Here is a 24,100-nt window from a genome sequence, read left to right on the forward strand (position 1 = left end):
ACATGATATTATTGCACATTTTATTGTCCTTATAAAAAGATTGTAAAAAGATCTTTTCTATGTATCATTTTCCTATTTTCTTTGTGTCCTTTTTCCCATCTAAATATGCTTTAAAAATTAGATATTGCAAAAAGCATTATAATAAATAAATAAAATAATGAATTAAATTACAATTTTGCAATGTTTTTATAGTGCAGAGCCAAACTGCTAGTGAAAGCGGTGTCTATTTTAAATACTGACACAGCAGTCTCCAAAAAAGCATAGACATACCACAATATACAGTTGCGTTTGAGAACATATTATTTGCTACCTACTCAAAATAAAACATCAAAATCATTCATAAATCGATACCACAATAAAATTAGATAGGAAAGTTTTATTTTTAAGAGATTGTGGCAATTCAGCTGAGTTTAACTTATAACTTATTACTGTATTAAAGGGATAGTTCACCCTTTAGTTTTTAGGTTTAGTTTTCACAAAAATGAAAATTCTGTCATCATTTATTCCTTCTCATGTTGTTACAACCCTGTATACATTTCTTTGTTCTGATGAACACGAAGGAAGATATTTTGAGGAAAGTTTGTAACCAAACTTCACTTCAAAAAGAATACTATGGAAGTAAATGGAGTCCACAAACAGTTTAAGTAAATGATGACAGAATTTTCATTTTTGGGTGAACTATCTCTTTAAACTATATCTAAACTATTTTACATAGTGCCTGCCAAAAAATGTAAACTGTAGAAGTTACATAAAGCGTCAATGTGTTTATATAGTGGTGTGATGCAATTTTGTTTATATTGTGCTACTGTGCCATCACAACGGGTGTTTTTTAGTGCTGTAACATAACAATATGTATCATTATGTGTAGTGACATACATTGCTTGAGGCTCCACTGAGTGTGGCAATCTGTGTGAAATACACAGCTATGTAGCCAGAAAAATTTGACTGTGTGTGTGTGTGTGTGTGTAAGGAAAGCCCAGGGCAGGGCAGGAAGGGCTTTTTACATAATACTGCAGTCTGTACTTTGACCTTAACATCACCTTTTCCTAACTCCATAAAAACACAAACAAACAATGGAATGGCACCACACCGACAGACCACAGACTCTCATGTACTACAGCGAAACAATGAAGCCCATTTACTAAACAAATCATGTATGCACAGGCGATGCCATCAATGACTACCAACAGAAACACAGACATCAAATAGATATTAAAGGAATAGTTCATCCAAATGTGAAAATTCTCATCATTTTCTCACTCTTATGCCATTCCAGATGTAAATGGCTTCTTTTCTTCAGGCCAATACAAATAATAATTTACGCAAACAGTTTTATATAAACAGAGCCAATACAATGACAAGTTTGCGAGAGAAAATGCTTCACTGTTTAAACTTATTTAGCAAACAATACATCACATATCCACAGATCAACACAGTGAGTTCAAATATGGTGGCACATTAATAATGTCAAATCTCTTTGGTTCTTGCGTCTCCGGCTGAAACATGCACATGACAACTAGTCACGAAATGCAAGCACCAATCGATTCCACATTACATGTTGCACCAAATTTGAACCTAAAGGTGCAATGTGGGACTTTTAAAAGGATCTCTTGACTGCAATGCAATATAATATACATAACTATATTATCAGTGGTGTGTAAAGATTTTACATAATGAACTGTAATGTTTTTAATATCGTTTTTATCTGCATGCACCGCGGGTGCCCTTACATGGAAGTCCCCATCATGTTTCTACAGTAGCCCTAAATGGCCAAACTGTTCTACAGAGCGCATATTTCAATGGATATGCAATGTATCAGTTGCTAGATAAGCTTAAAATATTAAATGTTCTCTCTCACAAACACATTGTTTCACTTCAGAAGACATCTATCAACCCACTGGATAACTTTAATAATAGATATGTGCTTTATTGAGCTTTAACATGTTCCCTCCCATATAAAAAAACTGATGGCATTTATTATTAAATTATTAGTTTGTTTTCAAAGAAAAAGGAAGTCAATGTACAGTATACTGTGCAAAAGTCTTAGGCCACCATGCCAGAATTAGAGTTGTTGTTTTTGCAATGTTTTAGTGATCATATATAATTGTTTTTCAGTCTCTTTAATAAAATACATCCAGAAAATACAGGAAATGTGTATGTAGTATTAAAAACTGTATACAAATGTAAACTGATGTGTCAAGTTTTTAGGGTAAACTCCCCTTCAACTTGAGCAATAGCAGGAAACGGCAGTATCTCTTTAACCTAAAGAAAATTAAATCCTAATTTTAAAGAAAATAGTCTTTTTACTTCATTCTGCTCAAAAACGCTTATAAACTCATGCCTAAAGAAGATATATATATATTTTTGTACATATTTCCTATATTTTCTGTTTGTATCTTAATAAAATAGATTGAAAAATAAATATAGATGGACATTAAAACTTCTAAACAACAGGTCTGGTGGTGGTGGCCTAAGACTTTTGCACTGTACATCTGAGATGACATGACCTACATTTGGGTGAACTATTCTGTTAATGTCACTAAACTTTCATCAAATCTGGGACAGTGAATCGAATAACTGAGAAATCAAAGACTTTGAAAGTAAAAGAAAGTGAAAGGTATGATGTAACAAGTCTTCAAATTCTTCAAACCTTTCATTCAGTCTTTCATAGATTTTTTTTATTATGCGGTTTAAGGGCTTGTCTAACTGTTTTGTGTTGTGTACGTGTACAATGTGTATATGTGTTTTGCTGTTGTTGCCTGGTTACCTGCTGCAGCAGTCTTTCCTGTTCCTTCTCTAACATGGCTGTGATGTCATCGCCTGCGGCCACGTCTTGCACCCGTCGTCTTTTCTCTTCCTCTAAATCAGCGATTACCTGCACGCATAGATAAAAAGACATTCAAACATCAACCACACAAATACTAGATGACCATAATTTCGGTAAAAGTATTATTTTCAGCATTATCTTTAGTATCAGTATAATACAATATGGGCTGTTTTCAAAGACAAGACTTAGCTAAAGCTAGGACTAGGCCTGAGTTAAATTAAGACGTTTAAGCATCTTTTATAAACATGCCTCAGAGAAGTTGCTGGAGTGTATCTAAAGACAAATGAATGGCACTGGCATATTTTAACATCAGTCAGTGGAAGTTACGTTCAGTTGAGGCAGCTTAAACATGTGTTTTAAATATATAAATAAATATATAATTTAAATTTGACTATATTTAATTGAGACCCTGTCTGTGAAATTCAGGCTAAAGTCTCATAACCTAGTTATGAGACTAGGAGCATCAAAGTAGTGAGAAAGTTGGCATCCCAAACTTTGGGACATGGCCTTACTCAGTCAATATTAAATATACAGTGGGGAAAATAAGTATTTGACACATCAGCATGTTATCAGTAAGGGGATTTCTAAGTGGGCTATTGACACAAAATTTCCACCAGATGTAGCCATCAAGCCAAATATACAGAGTCCATACAAAGTAATCAGAACATTTAAGTATACAAGTTGAGTCATAATAAATAAAGTGAAATGACACAGGGAATAAGTATTGAAAACACCTTATTTAATACTTTCTATAAAAGCCTTTGTAGGTGATTACAGCTTCTAGACGCCTCTTGTATGGAGGCTACATTTGGTGCAAACTTTGTGTCAATAGGCCACTTAGAAATCCCCTTACTGATTAAAATGCTGATGTGTCAAATACTTATTTTCCCCGCTGTATAAAAGTTATATTTTAACAAGATGTTCTTTACCTTTACATGCAGTATGAGTTTAAGCATTACATTATGGGATGTTCCTTTAAAAATATTTTTTTTTCCAAAATTAGGTATCTTGTAGGGCAGCCTGCTTTGGGATGCATCTGACAAGAGTTCAAAATGCTGTACTATCTGCTTCTTACCCGCCTGTGTCTTCTCTCCGCAGCAGCGAGCTGTTTCATCATTTTGTCCTTCATGTTGGTACAGTGGGCCATCACCAGCCTCAACACACCCAATGGGTTCAGATGCACGGGATCCTGTTCTCCATTACCTTCACCCTGAGAAAGCTCGCTGTCCCTCAGCAGTGCTACGAAGGGGTCTCGGAGGTCATACTGTCCGTATCGCTCTTGTACAAATGCTTCTTTCTGTTGTGCCTAAAAAAAGGTCAAATTTTAAGATTAGGCATATGGTTTTAGTTTAATCTCTTGATCTGAGAGGCGCTTTGTAATATTACAAAACTGTTTTCTTCCTTTTCTTAAGGAACTATTGAGAACATAACTGTGCCCTGGGCTGTGGTCCAGTTCTTCAGTTTTATTCTTAGAGAGGAAATCTGCAGGCAAATTATATTTAGCCAAGTTAAGTCATGTGTACGTGAAAAGTCAACTAGCAAGTTCTTTGTATTTGCTATTAAGCGCTAAGCTTAACATTTATTACAATATACTGTACAAAGGAAAGTGCGTATCTAGATGCTGTAACTATTGCTCACCTCTTTTAAATAATTTATTCAAATCTATACAGTCAAATATTTGATATATTGACCACTAAACTGTATTAGCATAATAGTACAGCATATTGCACCACTGTCACTGCTTGAATTGACAGTCTCCATGTGATTAGTGTTGCTTTCGTCAACGAAAAGTATGACGAAATATAGTCGTCAACGAACCTTTTTCACGTGACGAAAACGAGACGAGACGTAACGGAAATGCTGGTCATGTGACGATGACTATAATAAAATGTATAATGCAATATTGTTGACGAATAAAAACGAGACTAAAAGTGGTTTACAAAATAAAAACTAAGCTAAAATGTCTCTTCATTTTCGTTGACCAAAACGAGACGAGACGAAATGTTATAACGTTATTTCGTCTTTTACCCATCTCAGCATCTCCGCGCCCCCACCACCTGACTGCAGGTGATCGCCTGTGTTGTTGGCGCTGCGTAGATCAGTCAAAACATGAAAGTACCGCGAGAGTGAGTAGAAAACATGCGGAGCAGTCTGCTCTCGCGATGCTTTGATATCATACGCCTCCATTTGCACGTTAATGGGCATTTCAAACAGTGTACGCGGCAACCGCGAGACATGCGGAAAGCGGTAAACGGGGGCGGTTACAGAGGTGAAGCGGAGTTGGTCCACAAGCCTTGCTCGTGCACCTAAGATCCTATCCCTTTTACGGACACGACTCTTCATGGCAGTCGCTGTTGAAGATAAACACATTTCCACTAAATGCTGCACAAAACGCTTCCACTGCATGAGAGAAGCTGTAGCCACGCGGCGATTCCGACCGGGAAGATGCAGCATTCTGGCTCCAAATGTAAAAGAAAAGTCCAAAATAAATCCCGTGCATCACTTTCAGGTCAGTTCAACAAGCCTGTTAAAATCTATAGCTTTGATTGCTGACACCACCAGTATAACAATGTACAAATTTATATCATGTAACAGTTGTTTAAATGACATTGTGCTGCGTTGCGTTTTGAAACATTGTAAATATATCTATGCTAAAGACATTCGTTGTTTTGTATATGCTTAATAACTACACTTATTTATTATTTAAATAAACAAAACATACTTCGCTGAATACTTGAGTATTAAATCAATCAAACACCTGTACTGTTGAGAACATAATCATACATACCAACTTTGCTTTTCTTAATAGACATCTGATGTTTTCTTAAAGCTGACTTTTAATTTACTTACAAGAAAAACATTTAGTAATTCTCCAAAATTGCTTGGATTTTTACTGACATTTAAGATCAGCTTTGTCACATTAGATTAAGCCAAAGTCCATTAGGTACACTGGTGGTAACGTACAGATGCAGAAATATAAACTATAATAATATATAATTACATATGTATGATTGTAGTTTGTGCTGCTTTCAAAATACAATTATAAATGTTAACAGTAGCATATTTCTATTCTCACACATACTATAGTTGTGTGTGACCCATTTGACCTTGTGTGTGTGTGTGTGTGTGTGTGTGTGTGTGTGTGTGTGTGTTTGTGTGTTTGCTTAGACTACTTTTGTTTTGATTATGTAGACTTTTATGTAGACTCTTACGAACAGTCAAGTCACTCACTCAGAGGATAGTAAAATAAATATCTATTCAAATCAGAGCATCTTCCATGTCTGGAATGGATGTATTCTTGGGTCTATAAGGTAACAATAATATAACTTTTGTTTGAAATGGGATTTGGCTAAAAGAAAATATTGTTTTGTCTATAATACTATTAGGTCATTATACTATATGGGTTAAATAGAATGCATTACTAAAAAGAGACTAAATACAATTTCACTGACTAAAACTAGACTAAAATGTCATCAGTTTTCGTCGACTAAAACTAGACTAAAATAGTAATGGATAAGTCTGACTAAAATAAGACTAAAATGGCAAGAATTTTAGTCGACTAAAACTTGACTAGACTAAAAAGAGTATGACGTGACTAAAACTAATAAAAACTAAAATGACAGCTTGACACAAAGACTAGACTAAAACTAAAATGAAAACAGGCTGCCAAAAACAACACTACATGTGATGTCTGAGAACCAGCCAAGCTCTTGAGTGTGTATACTATTCTGATAAAGAGACTGGTAAACCGCTGTAAATTCATCAAATGACTACTAATACGTATATATGCTTGCATGTTTGTATGTGGCGTCTGCAGAGAAACAGGACGAAGCTTTGGGATTTTTAAACTCTGCTCAGCTGGCTAACATCAGATCTATTTTCACAAAATATATAACCGTACTTCCGACCCCCCATTCTGATTCCCCCTCCGCAGGCAGGTGTTAAACATCCCTTGGGCTCCAGGAACAGAGAAAGGGGGCTTACGGCACAAAAGGCCCAGCTGTAGGGGTGGAGTTCACTCTTCATTGTGCATGTATGCGTTTGTGTGAGGGCTACATTTGGGGGCAGTGTGACTAATTTGGAAAGGATGGGGGGTCTTACTAAAAAGATCAGCAGATGGCACGCAAACACACAACCAGACGCACATACAATAAATAATGGGAAAATACATGTGGTTTATGTTCTTTCATTTCCCTGTTTCCATGCTGTTCTGCCTGTGCGCTGCATTCTTCTGTCTTCAAACCACTTTCTTATTCAAATAAGTCAATTATACAAAGAGTTTGTGTCTGTCAGCAAACCTTATTACTTTTTATTAGACATGCATAGATGTAAATGTAATGGTGGAGTATTTAAAAGCACCTTTTAGATATTTATTAGCAACATTTTTGCTCAAGCGATTCCAGTATGAATATATACACAATCATAATTTCTATGTGAGAAATGTGGCCTTTAAACTTTATCAATGCTGATAAATATGTAGACGTTTATCTGCCAAGAGATCACTATGACTGTGTGGGACAGACTAATATTTAACCAACCAGACTTCAATAGGACGCAGCTTCCGTAGTTTGTTAGTTATTATCTGCTGATAATCAGTCTGGAGCTCAAAGTATTTTAATAACACACTGAAGTCACAAAGGGTGTGGTGTGCTCTGTGTGTGAACAGTAGGGCTTCACAATATTGGGGGGGGGGTGACATTGCAATATTTTCTTTGTTTGCGATAAACAGATAAACTAAATTGGTGTGTGATATGAAACTTCAGGTTGTGAAAAAATACAGGATGATGTCACCAGATTACTTTTTATTAGAATGACTGAGGTGATTTTTTTGGAAACCAGATCTTTATGGAAAAATGCTCTGTTTCAACATGTCCCTTGCAGTTCTGTTATAGCTCTGGAATGGCAGCAATGCATTGTGTGTAAAAAACACACACATCAGAGTAAATTACTTCATCAGACAGATATAATGCTAGTTTACATTTAGAAAAATTATATTGTTGACTGTAATGTGACTACTGGGGATGCTACTGCACATTGAGATGCCGCTGCTATGGCAATGTGCAGCCCTTACGAAGAGTGAACAACACAATACAGCATTTTTGGTTGGACGGTATATCGAGTTTTGTAGGGCTGCAACCAAATCGATTAATTGAGTGATATTTTGCGATTAATCGACTAATTGGATAAAACCTAAATATTTACTCATTTAGTTTTATCACTTATTATAGCTCATTGAGATGCTGCTGCTATGGCTATATAATGTGCAGCCATTATGAACAGTGAACTAGGGTTGGGCGATGTCCCCTAAATTGGCAGTTGACGATGGTTACGTTAAACCATCGCTATGGGCGGTTATATCATTAGGCGGGTGGATTATATTTTTCGGTATTATTCGTTATTATATAATTATTTTACTTTATTACTTCCACTTAAGAAGAGTTGTGCACTTTTTATTTTAATATATATTTTTACATAAAAACTATTTTGCACTTAAAAGCTATAATTTTTTTATTTTACTAACCCAACTAATGACTTTTTCCTATAGGTTGCACATAAGGGGTTAAAGTAGCTTTATTCCACTTAAGAAGAGTTGTGCACTTTTAAGTACTTAAAAAAAAAATCTCTTTACATAAATATTTTTTTCTATTTAAAAGCTATAATTTAGTTGTTTTACTAACCCAATGACTCCTCCGCGCTTTCCTGTTTTCTTGTTCTTGGCGTTCGCTGAATTCTGGGTTTATATATTAAACTGCCGCTTCAGTGCAGTAACAATGAGCACGATCTCCCGAGACACTACAATAGGCTACTAATAAATTATTAATATAGGCTGTTTTCTTGTACAAAATTAAATAATTGATTAATCAGGTGATTTATTTTTCAGTTTAATTGACTAATTGGATAAAACCTAAATATTAACTCATTTAGGTTTATCAATTATTAATCATAGATTATTAACTTATTGCTATAGCAATATAATGTCCAGCCCTTATGAACAGTGAACAACACAATACAGCATTTTGGTTTGAATGGTATATCGAGTTTTATAGGGCTGTCATATGATCGATTAATCAGGTGATTTTTTTTTTTTCGATTAATCGACTAAATGGATAAAACAAAATATTTACTCATTGTTATGTCACGTTGCTAGATCTGTGTAACAAAACCAGCCCAATGGCCATTCAAAATGAATCCAAAAGAATCCCTATGACTATTCACAGCCAACTAATAAATCAAATCCTTCTCTCTCAAACATCAACCTGCGGAAACAGTTTAGAAGTACAACAGTGTTGTAGAGCATGTGATGTCACAGACCACCAACTAATCGAATTTAACTACACAAAATGAATTTCATAATGGATTATTATAGATTATTTTATTGATTAGTTATTGCAGACCTAGAGTTCTGGAAAATATCTGTACTTTTTCCTAGTGCAATACAGGATGAGACAAAATACCGTCTATACTGGTATGGCCTTATATGACGCTCTTTCTTTGCAGCAGAAGCTCCGCCAAAAATGTTCAATGAGGTCAGATGTAAGCTTCCCATGTTGTGCAAGTGTATATTTTTAAACAGGGAAGAAATCCCCATCTTTGAATTTTATTCTACCTCATCATGCACTGTTTTAATAACGGTGATTGTGACAATTTGGCTTTGACAGGCTGCCTGTTTCTGTTGAGCAAAATTTGATTCTGGACATCCATTAAACATTGGAAGTGTGTTTACTATGCTGTCTCAGACCACCAGTCTGGATAGTTTATTTATTTAACTACAGCTTTAAGCAGCACTGCATATTACTCCACATCATTACAGTAAATTACAGTTAATTTACAGCCCCGGAGACCTAAATCTGTGGCTGGCTGGCCTTTTTATGACCTTATCCAGAGATCAGAGAGAAAACCTGTTTTACAGATTGCATTAACATCCGTTTCAGCTTTATGATCTTCAATGGCCAGTGCTAAATACAGGTGTAATTACAGTCTGAGATTCATAGGGTTCAAAAATTCAGAGGAAGTTGAAAATGCATGTGTCCCAGACAAGAGTAAAGGACAAATATGAGAGGAAGAGAGAAAGAAAGAAAGTTTTCTTTGTGTAGTTCAGGATAATTGAGGTCAGATCACACTCATATTGCCTTTCTTTTAAAGTAAACCCTAAAGCAGCAACGCTTTTTTGAAAGCACTAAGTAACAAAAACCCCAGACACACAAATCTCCCTCTCTTCAGATTCAACCCAGCAGACCAGAGGCACACCCACACACACAATAACAGAGTGCAGCTGCTATATTTATCCAGTTCAGGTTCAAGTTTAGTTTCTAAACTGTTTTCAATAGCTGCTGTAGTTGTACAGTTTGTTTTTGTGGTTATTGTGACTAGCAGAGGCATTACAGTAACCTATCATATATATTTACAGGTCAACTGTAATAGCTATGTTACCTAGTAGACAGACCCTTTTGAATAGTTAACAAACAACTCTATGGTAATGATGGTTTTTTAAATACAATTCTGGTCCCATACATTACTAATTAATATTCAAGTAAGACTATAAAATTATAAATCAAACTCTCAAAACAGCTGATTAAATGAGAAATCAAATACTTAAATGTTTAAATAATAAATCAAAGTCTCAAATTGGCAGCTTAAATGAGAAATCAAATGGTCAAATGCAATTTGGGGAAGCATGGACTGTATCATAATCATAATTTTCATTTAAATTTTGTAAGGACAAAAATCGATAAAATTTGGTCCTTTTTGATGATTGCTTTATCCTCATATATGACTGGACATGTGAGAGGTCATGGTAAGTTTTTTGTGATGCCATCATGACATTGTTTCACTGGCATTCATGTATTTTTTGGGGACCTACAAACACTAGACCTAAGTTGTCCCACTTAGGCAGTGTCCCACTTTAGGGCAATTTACCCTACATGTTAAATACTCTATATTACTCATATATATATATATATATATATATATACCTATACTCTAAAAACGAACGGTACTAAATAGCACTAAAAGTGGTTCACTGGCTCATAATCATAGGGGAACCATTTTAAGTGCTATATAGCACCTGTGTATAACCATATTGTGCTATAAAGCAGTGATTCTCAACTCCAGTCCTCGGGACCCACTGCTCTGCACATTTTGGATGTCTCTCATATCTGACAGACTCAGTTCAGTTCATGGAATCTATCCTAACGAGCTGATGATCTGAATCAGGTGTGTTAAATAAGGGAGACATGCACAATATGCAGAGCAGTGGGTCCCGAGGACTGGAGTTGAGAACCACTGCTATAAAGAACCATATCTGGTGCTATAGTGGTGCTATATCACCCCCAGATGGTTCTTCATAGGTGCTTTACAGGTGCTATAAAGCACTAAAAATGGTTCCCCTGGAATTATAAGCTTTTAGTGCTATTTAGCCCATATTTTTTTAAACTACCTAAAAATACCCCTAACACTAAAACTACACACATGTACACTGTCAGAAAAAAAGGTACAAAGGGGTACAAAACAGTTAACTGTACCTTTAAAGGTACACAATAGATCCTTAAAGAACAGTAATGCACATCAAAAGGTACAACATTGTATTATGTTTATATACCTGTAAAGGTACAAAACGGTACCTTGGGGTACCACCCTACAGTTTTGTACCTTTTTTTCTGACAGTGTAGAGTTAAATCGAAAATGTTAGTTCAACTTAAAAAAAAGAAAATTGCCTTATCTTAAAAGTAAATTTAATCTTAAAACTCAAAAAAAGTTAAAATTGTTGTCAACTAATATTTTTAATTGGAAATTGGAATTAACTTAAAATTAAGGTAACTTACTTTTTTAAGTTGAACCAACTATTTTTTTGAGTATATAAAGCAGTATGACTCAGATAAGTTGATTTATTTATTGATTTATTCATTTAGCAAACTATTTTAACTAAAGTAACTTACAAATGTCAAATGTGAGAGCATTTAATGTTTTGTCTAGAGAGCCAACAATAAAAATAAGATTACTTAACAAAGCTATGTTTACATATAGGAATAGAGTTGTAGCTAGGGATTACAGCAGGGCATGATGGTAATTTCTCGTGTGCTATAATTGGGTCCCCAGTGCTTCTATCAACCTAGAAAATGTGAAAAAGGACAACCCAGTAACTTAGTTTTGGTAAACCATCCTGTGCAAGCATGTGAAAAATAGGTCATTAAATTTGGCTCCCCCTGTGATGTCAGAAGGGGGTAAAACCGCCCCTAACTCTGCCCTATCCAACCACGGAACTGCCATTTAGTGCAGTGATCAGCTCATTTCCATTTTAAAGGACACAACCAAACGGCACATTTTTGCTCACACCTTCAAAGTGGCAATTTTAACATGCTATAATAAATTATCTATATGGTATTTGAGCTGAAACTTCACATACAAACTCTGGAGACACCAAAGATTTATTTGACATCTTAAAGGCAGGGTGCATGTTTTTTGAAAAACACTTTGGAAAGGAAGTCGAGTACCAAAACACACTTGTAGCCAGTCAGCAGTAAGGGATATACTAACCGACATCCTTGCCTGGGTTGCGTATGTCTTTCAAAAAAAGGTTCAGATTCTATTGGGGTAGGGGTGTGTCTGTTTAGGTGATTTCAAATATCAACACTGGCTTTCAGAGATCATGCACCCCGCCTTTAAAAAAGTCTTGTGAAATGTCTCCGTTAAGCAGTCACCATAGGAGACGGAGAAGAATCAGAAGAATTCCTGGAAGGAAGTTAACTCAGAGGGAATCCTACATCCCTCTAATCAACACAAAAAACACATTCCAGTGCGAGACACCCCATTGGTTTTCCCACTGAGCATCTGTGTGGAAATGAGTGAGATTTCTAAGCTAAAACACAGTCTAGACATCTTGGACGAACAAACTGGCCTGTTCAGTCTGTGAGTTTAACATGAAATTCCCTATTCATGAAAGTCTCTTCACCTGTCAACAGATCTGATCTCTCTTTATACGGCTGAAATAATAAACCAGTAGGTGAGTCATATTAACGGCCGGTTTCCCTTTTAAACCATTAGCCCTCAGGACATGCTGCTCTTCTATTACATCAGAATGAATTATGGGAAAATGCTTCTCAGAAGCAGCAGCCTCATGTTTTTAACTGCTACACTGTTGTCCCAGCATTCATTGCTACACCACTGCCAGAACAAAGTGGAGATTATAAAGCAGTTAGGGCGCACACTCACAAGCCACTCATGATCAAAAAGTCTCAAGCGCCCCAAGGGCTTCTCATGGTTCCCTCTGAGAATAAGACTCATCCTGGGCAGGAAGAGAGTCAGAGAATGATGAAGTCACACCAACACAGAGAGACTTGCACACATACTCAACCTCTTGCCTGAGGCTAAGCAATAAAAGGCCTTAAAAGAGAGAGAGAGAGAGAGAGAGAGAGAGAGAGAGAGAGAGAGACAGAGAGAGAGAGAGACAGAGAGAGAGCACAGTTGATCTGTAGGTCACAGTGAGACACCAGAGCAGGTTTTGTGATCGATCCCCTAGTCTCATGTTTCTGAGTTTCCCACACACAAGCTCCTGTTCTCTGTTATTAACCATGTAAACTTTTCAACTACAGCATCAGACAGGTCAATTACAGACAGTCTTAACACACACACATATGTACAATGTGTCCAGAGAGACCACTGTGGGTTTCTGTTGTGTTTTAGTATAATCCAAATCAAGCCATATTTGGTGTAATTTTGAGGAGCGTAGACTCAATTGAGCACAACTGATTTAATTTCTTCGCTTATTAAGCAATACAACGTAATGAACGATGGAGAACTGAACAGTGTAAAGAAGGCAAAAAGAACACACTCAGAAGAAATCATATCCAGAGAGTCATTTTCTAAAAAGTGAATGTCAGATACATCTTCGTTTGGGCTGAATGGCAAGACCAAGATGCTGGTAACACCAAGGTCATGGTTTTCTCAAATCTGCCATTGTAAACGGGTTGTGGCGCCCATTAACTCAAACCATCCACCTAACCTTTATGTCCCAGATTAATTCCATATTACCAAAATGATTCATCTGACCACAGTGTCCGAATGATAAGACCAACATCTTGGTCTTAGCAAACATTGTTCTTGCTCCGACTTTAACTTCTGTATATTCGGCAGTTTTGCAATAACAAACCGAAAAGCTTTTCTCACGTCTTTCTCCGCTGCCATTACTGAACTACAACTCAAACTGATGCACAACCTCAACGTCATCGTTCTTAGCCACCCCCTTCTGTTCGCTGATTGGACCTGCAGATTTTTTCAGGAGAAAACGAAACTCTACACAGCAGTCCCAGACGTAGTACTGAAGCGAATTGAAAAAAAAGCGGTAGCACGTAGGAGGGTGGAGCCAGGCTAGTTTTTGATATGCTTTAGCTATGATTTGAACTAAGGTAATCTACTTGTTGTTTATTTTGCTTGTTTTCAAAAACTAACGACTCTAAAAGGACTCTATTGTTATTGATTCTGTGTGGAAGTTTACCAAAAGTTATGTTTGTTCCACGAAAGCCGATTGTTTTTGTTACTGCTGAAACCATCTATACACTGTTAGTTTATAAAAGCTTAGTTTAAATATGTTACAGGAACAAACACCACTCAATGAAACAAATGGAGGCTTGAACCCGGAAATGTTTTTCCATGCGCCAAGACTTAACAAGCGGATTCATTGAGTCAATGGTAATTAAGTAAACATGTTGGAATGCTCAAATAAACAAAGCAACGTTTTGAAAGTGCCACAGAGCCATGATTTACAATGCCGTGACCTCTTAAAGGCACAATATGTAGGATAACACCACTAGAGGTCGCACTTTCAAAACAATAACAAAGGCGAAGCTTAATGACGTTATGAAGGAGAGTGGGATGATGGGAGATGTTGTTTTCACCATCTAGAGGAATTCGCTAAATTATGTTTGCGAAATGAGATAACGATTACTTTTTTTATTACCGCATGATCCTCTCGCATTTGTCCACATGTGTGGCCGTAGGTTCTACGAGCGGAAACCGAGGATATCACGGATATTACTTCATTGATAGGCGACAATGACAAGGGACTTGCCATAATTAAAAATCTGAATTTCTCTGGATTTATACATTTTAACAAACTTTTCCAAAGTTTACAAACTTTTGAGAAAATGCACACAACTGCATGAAATATATCACACTGTGCAAGTGGTTACATATTTGGCAATAAACAGAGGTGTGCATGACAATAAAAACAGTGAAGGGTTAGATTTATAGAGATATGGTTAGGAATAGGGTACAGTAAGTGGCCAAGATCATTATTTGGATGGTCTGGTCTGATCCATCACTGGCTATGCACAAAATTTTGTCAATCCGAATAAATTTTATACAATTGAAGGTTATGAAAATAAAGTTTACATGCACCCTAAACATGGCAAATGTTCGTTTACATGTACATAATCCGAACATCTGCACAATTCAAATCTAGCCCAAAAGCATCCCAATTACTATTCACAGTCCAAATACCAATAACAAATAAACTAAATCCTTTCATCTTCAACCCGCAGGAAAAAACACCCACAGAGAATCTGAACTCGAAAAAAGCAGAGGACTTGGCAACGCTACCCAGTGCACAGCATCTCTCGACAATTTCACGCTTTATCTCTAAACAAATGTGTAATGCGGAGTTGGAGAAAGTTGTTCTTAAGAAGTTTTTCAGATAAAGGCAATGAAAACACAATTTTTAAAAGGCACAACGCTATTTTATTGCTTTATATACCCTAATGTTATGAAAGTACACATGAACCCGTAGAATGTACAGCGCGTGACCCCATTACCTTAATAATGCATTGCCTTGATGTTGCATGTTTCTGTGACAAGAATTATGTTAGACGTGTACGTGCACAATGTATTTTTACATCCGATTGAGAAAATACTACGATTCACACGTTTCCATGCATACTTTTCTCCTGCTGATCGGATCACAGATCGGACTATACCACCCCTTTCAATACGATCGAAAATGCATACGATCGACATCAATTGTATTTATTAAGGTGTTTACATGAAGGCTTTTCAATACGATTGAGCCATCAATACGATTACGAACGGATTATTTGGTTGCATGCAAACGCACCTACTGTGTCTGTGAATTGTGTGTATGTGTGGTTTACAGGAATAGCACTGCTGCCTGCCATTGTTTTCTCTTAAGAGTTTCCTGAGTATCTCCTCTAACACACTTCCTCTTGTTCCTGTCCACCAGCTCACATAAATCCTGACCATCTCCTACCTATTACATAACACAATCACACATAACTATACACGCACTGAGAAACATATATGTTAAATAATGCAACTAATACACATTTATTAATAGTGACATTTTTATGTTTAAACACTTTCTCCTATTCAGCCTAGTATGCAATACTGCACAAATGGCTTGAGTTCCCCCAAAACTTTAAATACGGTGGTGCTATTAAATAGTTTCTCTGTTTTTATCATCTTGAACAGCAAGACAGCAACATTGGTTTATTCACCAAGAGTTTGGGATGGGAGGATCTGTTTACCTAAACAATGTATGACAAAGGAAAACCTGTTGCAAATGTTTTGCTTTCATTTGGCAACACTTGTGTAAAATCAGGAGAGCTCTTACCCTGAGTGTGTGTATGACTACATCCCGTGCCTCCAATTCTCCTTTCAGAATGCTAAGCAGCATCAGAAGTTCAGCTTTACTGAGGGTCTCCACATTCATTCTGCTTCCCTGAAACACACACAAACAGATTAAATAAGGCTTTTCATTTTAACTTGATACCATTTATAGGAACCACAGGCCTGCCTGACAGCACAATCATAGCGAGACCATGTGAAAAAGGATGATTCATGCCACACACACAGATCTGTTTCACTGGCCTAGATATGGAATACAGTATCACACATTTCATTCAGGGAATAACCCTGGATGACATTTGTGTGAGGACATTCACGAAACACAAGCACGCATTAAAACACAAAAAGCAGTGTTCGGTTTCTGTGCATTGTGGTCTGGCTTGCCTTCAGACCCCATAAACACAGGAAGCTATTAGCATATCAGTACAGAAGTCTCCAGTGAATGTGGTAAGACTGCTGTACTGTAATGCATTCCCTAAATCTCTCTCTAAAACACACACACACACACACACACACACACACACACACACACACACACACACACACACACACACACACACACACACACACACACACACACACACACACACACACACACACACACACATTGCTTAAACACTTATGAAGCATTTCGTATTTCTCTGTTTACTACAAAAGAGGCGGCTGAATTTGGTTGCAGGCTAATAGACGGCTTTACAAATATGACACATTTCAGGTTTGTTGAGCACACTTAATGTTTTAATCTATCACTTCGCCCTGTTATTTACAAATGCTTAGAAACAGATACAGTTTTATTGTAAGACACTTAAAAGGAAAGTACTTTTACACACAAAAGTTTTAGGGATTGACACCTGAAAAATGTCACATGCACATGTGGTAACTGTGGGATTGTTGATGATGGGTCATTGACCATTATTGCAGCCCCAAACTGTAACACCCACCCACTCCTCATAACATCATGACCTAGTTAGCATTAAGTTAGGGATAATGTACAGCCAGTGGTTGTTAGTGCAGATTCAGAATAAACCTGACATGATGATCATGCAGTTGTTATCTGGGAATAATAAACCTTGTGATGTCAACAGTACTGGCAGAATAAATTTAACATAAAAAATGATTGTCAACTAATGTAAACAGATAAAAGAGGAGAATGTTCGGTGATACACAGCTTCTTTTAGATTTGAAAACCTTCATCACAAAAAATAGGTCTATACAAATTCCTATAAGTAAGACACAAATCAGCTCATTAAGGCTAATTTCACGATAACAACCAGCTGTCTGTACATTATTCTGCTTATTACATTGCTATTTAACTATTTATTTGCTCATATTTAACAAATGCAGACCTTCCACAAGTAAAACCTGTTTAATTTCTATTTAATGATAAGAAAAGAAGTTTAAACATAAGACATGTCTTTGTTTTTATTGTGTTATTATTATCACTTTATTAATTCTATATTAATAAAGTGATAATAATATTAATTCTATATTATTTAGTTTTTTCTCTTTCTTTTTTATTGTTTTCCTGAGTTGCAGAAATGTATAAATATATATTTTTTTAGGGCTGTCACAATGATTAAATAATCGTCTCATCGCGATTGTTTGACCTCATCGCGATGATTTCAGATCACCGCAATGATTGCACATCTCTCTAAAAAACACAAGGGGGAGCTGCAGGAATTGATTTTTTTTTCAGCCACTACAGACATGTGGTCCAGTACTAATATGACCTTACAGGATTGGCTACTATTTCGGCCTGTTCTGGTATAGTTTATTTTGATTGCATTTTTATTTTCTGGTATTTTTTAGAAACTTTATTGTGTTTATTTCTTGTGAAGAATTTTCAGTTTTGGAAAGATATATTAATTAATTACTTTTAAATGTGTGTTTTGTGTATTAATATTTACTGCCAGGTAAACCTTGCAAAAGATTTAATTTAAATAATCACAACATATGAAATTATTTCATGAACAAACAAAAATGTATGAGAATTAAATGTCAAAAAAATAAAACAGAGAATCAATCATAATAATCCTCAAAGCAAAAAAATAAAAAACAAATAATCGTCATAATCGCCATAATTTATAAGGCAATTAACCGTTAGCCAAATTTCATAATCGTGACAGCCCTAATTTTATTCTTTCATAGTAAATTTTTCTTCCTTGTTTACATAATTGATGTGCTTTTTTGTATTGTTTTGAGGTATAACTAAGTAAGATGCATGAATATTTGTAACGTGGGTCGATTATTGTAAGCTCTGAATTGTGGATAAGGGGTGGGATTAAATTAGTTTTTTTCTTCTTCTCACCCCTTTTCGAACAGGCAAAGGACAATGGATCTCATTCACTAAGCATGCGTACGCATTATTGCGCACGTGTGGTCTAAGTTGTTCTTACGTTTTTGCATAAATTTAAAATTTTAGTATGAACGTTTTTGTTGAATCATGATTTGTAAGTTAAAATGTCTGCATGCTTAGTTAATGAGACCCATTGACTACAGTTAAAAAAAATAATCTTTGGGGTTAATTACTGTAATTATTATTATTTTATGTTTTGTGTGATTTGTATACTTGTTAACATTTTCTTGTTTGATGTTCTTTTATGCATAAATTCAAAATAAAATCAATATAATCTATATAAAAAAATCTAATGTCACAAGCATGCTATTTGGTTTAACCATTTGTAAGCAGATATAATGTCATATATGTTATTAACACATTTTTTTGTAAAACTAAACTGTACCTGTCAAAAATTTTCCAGCATCTGGGTTACCGTGTGTTGTTAGTTTCAGGTGGCTGTTATCTAGGAATAACGTACCTTGGAATTTCTTGACTGGCCAATCAGAATCAAGCATTTTAGAGCACTGTGTAATAAAGACTATCAATCATCAAGTCTTTACTTAGTTATTATCATTAACAGTTTTTGTCCTGCTGCAAAGTGGACCATGTCCCAAAAGGAAGACATTTCAGGTTTCTCAGGTGGCATTCCCCAAATCTTCCGAGACCGTACTTCCTGATAAGATTCACCGATTCAGCATGCCACAGTGTTACCAGCTCAAGATTTTTTTTTCATTTCCTCTAAAAAGAATTCACACGGCATGACCAGACTTAATATAACATCAGGTCAATGATGTCACCCAGACATTACTAACACTCCAGATGAGATCAGGGCCATTCATAGAGCCAGAACTGTGTGTGTGTGCGTATGTGTGTGTGTTCTAGAATTTACCTTTATTCCTTGGCTCTTTATTAAACAAATACTCCCTTCCAAATACTACAGAAGTTTATACGGCTGATCAATTTCAGCACAGAACAGTGGGTTTAAATAAATATAGTACACATAGTTTATAGTAACATCTAAGAATTCAATTGAGGACTCCTCATTGTATACACATTAACTTGCTTGTATGTGTGTGCTTACTTCCTCACAAAAAATGGCTATACCTAATGTTTGCAATAAAGCCATGGATACAGAAAGTCATGTAGGCATGCCATCGACCTTTTTTCTTTGTTCTTATCTTTTCTTTCACTTCTCTCTGTTTGTTTAAGAAGTGTATGTTTATTTTATGACACACATTATAGTCTGATGGTTTGACAGCACTATTCAGTATTTTTGAATCAAAAGATTATCCTAACATACTGTACCATGTGAACATACAGCTGCAACTGAAAATGTGGTTTATAATAACACATACACAAATGCATAATAAAATATAGTTAACCATTTATATGCGACCATTCATTCAAAATAGAAAACCGACAGCAGGCGCTTATTATTCCCATAAGAAACTCCATTCTTCTGTATCCTGTGAATTTTTTTTTTGTTCTGATCAAAAGTGTATCCTGCCTTCATTTCCTCTCAACAGATCCTGTCAAACCACAAACACACTTTGATTGATTGTCTACAAGTTTCACAACAGGTATAAGTCAGAAAGAGATGTGATGTAACACTGAAGTCCTTGTGGTACTGTAGTTATTTCCTAGTCAAAAGAGTTAGGTATACAAACTTGTGTCTGTGTCTTTTTGTCCGCTTTGAATTGTTTTCTTTATCTCTGTGGTAGAACTGAATGGGACCGGAACCAAGACAAAATGAATTAAAAGTTACACCTTCCACAGACTGTTTGCTTTAAAAACGTAGTTCACCCCACCACTTACCCTTACTTGTGTCCTATAATAATTTTCCATTGAAACACGAAAGAAGTTTTAATAGAAATGGCAGAATGTCAAACAGCTGCTGTTTCATTCAAAAAGTTGCCCTCACAGCCAATACTGAAGGTATCTGGCAATCCTGGGCATGTTTGTATCTATGGAAAAAAACTTATTGTAAAACACCTGCCTAAAGAATCTTTCCCAATAGAGTGTCAGGCCATAAGGCTGTAAATAGCAATTATCCAAAGCATATTTGAGCAAAAAGCATTCCAGGAAAACGATAACCACAACTTGTACTGTAAGTGAAACTGTAACTAGACACAGCAAGAGAAGAGACAAGAGGATCTTGAGCATAACATCTGAGATCTGTTCCTGTAAACAAAACCTGACGGTCCGACCCCTGATTTAGTTACACATTAAGTCCAGTTAAACTGTAAGTACAATGAAGAAATCATCAATATGATTCAGTTTAGATCTGGATATGACTGGAGTGTACTGGACTATAAAACAGCGAGAGAGATAGTGGGACACTTGATGGGTTTGTTGCCAATTTGTTACACCCAAAAGATAAACCCGAACTATTATAAAAATTATTATACTACATCCAATAAAACTACCAGTATCACTACGCACTGTACATAACTTAGAAATCACATCTCATGTATGCAGAGATTTCTCTCATTTCACACACAGCTTTAACCACAGCAAAACCAAACCTTCAAAAACATTACACCACAGCCCGATGTCAGCTTACTTAATGAATCATTTGTTTAATGAGAGAGTTAGACATGTGTCAGATGGGTGTGTGGTTTGTGGCACTGCTCTGATGTAACAAGACATTACATTTACACAAGCACACAAAATCTCTATAAAGTTAAAACGCTTTACTGTAGTTCATATAGCTCAATGTGTGGAGCATGACGTTAACAATACAAAGTCATGGAGAAAGAGAGAGAGAGAGAGTGAGTGAGTGAGAGAGAGAAATATGGGTTACAGAGACCAAAAGGAATTCCAGGAATTCACACCCCACACTTGCTTATCAAATATTAACAGAAAACTACTCTAGAAGAGACTTTAATGGGTAATAATAGGTCCCAAAAGCTGAGCATCTCTTTTCACTTTTAACAGCCTCCAACTCGATATCAATCTTGCAAATCCAAGATTAAGAACATCCGATCCTGGGATCCTTCAGCTCAATGACAACACAATAGCATCAAACAGAATAGTTTCAGAAGAGGGAACTGATTGTTAGGGCTCTCTGCCGAAAAAAAAACACATGCAGTGATTTGGCACATCATGGTTAAAGGAACACACCACCGTTTTTCAATATTTTACTATGTTCTTACCTCAACTTAGACAAATTAATACCTATCTTTTTTCAATGCGTGCACTTTTAATCTTTGCACAGCGCTTTGTGAATGTGTAAGCATTTAGCCTAACCCCATTCATTCCTATGGCTCCAAACAGGGATGAATTTAAAAGCTACCAAACACTTCCATGTTTTCCCAATTTAAAGACCGTTACACGAGTAGTTACACGGGTAAGTATGGTGGCACAAAATAAAACTTTTGTTTGGAGCCATAGGAATGAATGGGGCTAGGCTAAATGCTAAAACATTCACAAAGTGCTGTACAAAGATTAAAAGTCCATACATTGAAAAAAGACAATTAATTCATCTAAGCTGAGGTAAGAACATAGTAAAATATTGAAAAACGGTGGTGTTTTCCTTTAACCTAACCCTTTCTGTTCACTGGTTCTAACGAGTTCTCTAAACCCTAAACCTTATAACTAACTCAGCCCTTTCCTCAGGCAAGTTATCAGAAGAAGTGCTCTGGTTTCCTCTGAGCGTGAGTTTCTTACACACTTCCTCAAAAGCAACATATTTGCAGTTCTGAACGAAATGTGTATATTCTAGGACTCAAATAAACCATCCGGAGGTTACAAAAATAACAGATAACCGTGACTTCAGACTTCTGCAAATGCTGTCAACAATATTGCTTCTCGAAACTCAAAATGATACAGTGAAACCCTCTAAAAAATGCCCATGCGGGCCATTAACCGAACACATTAGACACTTTAGCCAAAGTAACAGAAGGATCTGTAAAATGAGGCAAGATCTTCTCAAGTGATCTTGTCATGGGAATTGAAAACCTAGCATACAGGCTAGACTGCATTTTTGCCCTTTACCCACTGACAATTCACATCTCTACCACATCTCGGAAATCGCTGCTTGTTTGTATGATCAAAAACATCATGCAAACAGTAATGAGAATGAATAAGAACCACACTAGATTTAAACCTAAAGTAGTCTTTTCACCAAAGTCTTTAGCGAGAGTAATTGACAACTGCATAAGAATTTGACAACTGCCTAAAGTATGATTTATTGTCAATAGAGCACTTTGTTGGGAAAATTTCAGCCACTGCTCAGCAAAAACTCTTAATGGGAATATCAAATTACCTAGTGGACACAAAGCTCCCCTTCAGCATTTAAAACAGTCATTCCGAACATATGGACCATTTACACACTGTTAAACCCAAACCAAAACAAGCAATCAGTGCACTTCTCAAACCGATTAAACGCGGCAATGCACTCGGTTACAGTAGATCAGACCTGATCAGGGTGTCTGACATCTTCCCGGATAATAATAAGACACAAGTGTTACTTTGTACCATATCAGTTACATATACAAACATGCTATGGAAATACACTTGCTTGGTTATATCTAAATTCCTTAAATACGTCCCGTTATAAGATTGTGGTAACGTGCACGGAATGAAAACTGCGTAGTGTGTTGATTTTAACAATTTAAAGCGTATATGCTTGTCATAACAGTTCATGCATTGGAAATCTATACTGGGTTGTGAATCAGTCTTTCACAGCAGCACGCTCTCCTGATCACATCCCAACCACACCTTCTCCTCCTACTCCCTTGAACACTTTTAATTCCAGGAAATATTTTTTTTTACCTTCATATGTGGGTTTGTTTGCTCATCAGTCCTCGTGTTCGGAATTATTCCAGTTTACGGAGTTATTTCTCACTTTCACTGCTGCCAGTGTGTGCTACTGTCCCAACCGAAAATATGGAATACAGCCACTGACAGATCGCTCAGCCAATAGGAGGAGAGAGATCTTTCAGAATAATCCATCGGGATTGGACGTTAGGCTGTAGGAGGAGGAGCTAAAGACTCGTTCAATCCGTGTCTTTGTCTGTTGTTATTTGTTTTGTGTGCAATTTATTGTGGTGATTTGAACGCGTTAGCGTGTCTTTTTTATTCACGTTTTTTATTTATTATAACTATAAGCAAATCCTTCTTTTGGAAATGTACATATTTTCACACAACATGAAAAACGCATTTAAATCAGGTAGAACAACATGACTCACTGAAGGTTAAAAATGAAAAACAAATAAATAAATAAAATTAACCTTTAAAAATAAAAATAAGTGTTTTGTATGTGAACTTATATGTTTCATATTTTTACTCAGCTAGTT

At 36.1% G+C, this 24,100-nt stretch overlaps 1 protein-coding gene across 1 annotated transcript in view; it reads right to left on the reverse strand.

Annotated features, from left to right (window-relative positions):
* The window catches only part of cttnbp2nlb (CTTNBP2 N-terminal like b), a 27,032-nt gene extending 3,310 nt beyond the window's left edge, over nucleotides 1-23,722 (reverse strand). Inside the window, exons 1-4 of the mRNA XM_065247145.2 lie at nucleotides 23,577-23,722; nucleotides 16,449-16,556; nucleotides 3,903-4,133; nucleotides 2,768-2,875 (exon numbers count right to left, since the gene is read on the reverse strand). Coding sequence (XP_065103217.1) covers nucleotides 2,768-2,875; nucleotides 3,903-4,133; nucleotides 16,449-16,556; nucleotides 23,577-23,582 — 453 coding nt within the window. The 5' untranslated portion in view covers nucleotides 23,583-23,722. The remainder of the gene's footprint in view (nucleotides 1-2,767; nucleotides 2,876-3,902; nucleotides 4,134-16,448; nucleotides 16,557-23,576) is intronic.
* Nucleotides 23,723-24,100: the final 378 nt, after the last annotated feature.

The sequence above is a fragment of the Paramisgurnus dabryanus genome, chromosome 11 (genome assembly GCF_030506205.2).
Source record: "Paramisgurnus dabryanus chromosome 11, PD_genome_1.1, whole genome shotgun sequence".
NCBI classification, from domain to species: domain Eukaryota; kingdom Metazoa; phylum Chordata; class Actinopteri; order Cypriniformes; family Cobitidae; genus Paramisgurnus; species Paramisgurnus dabryanus.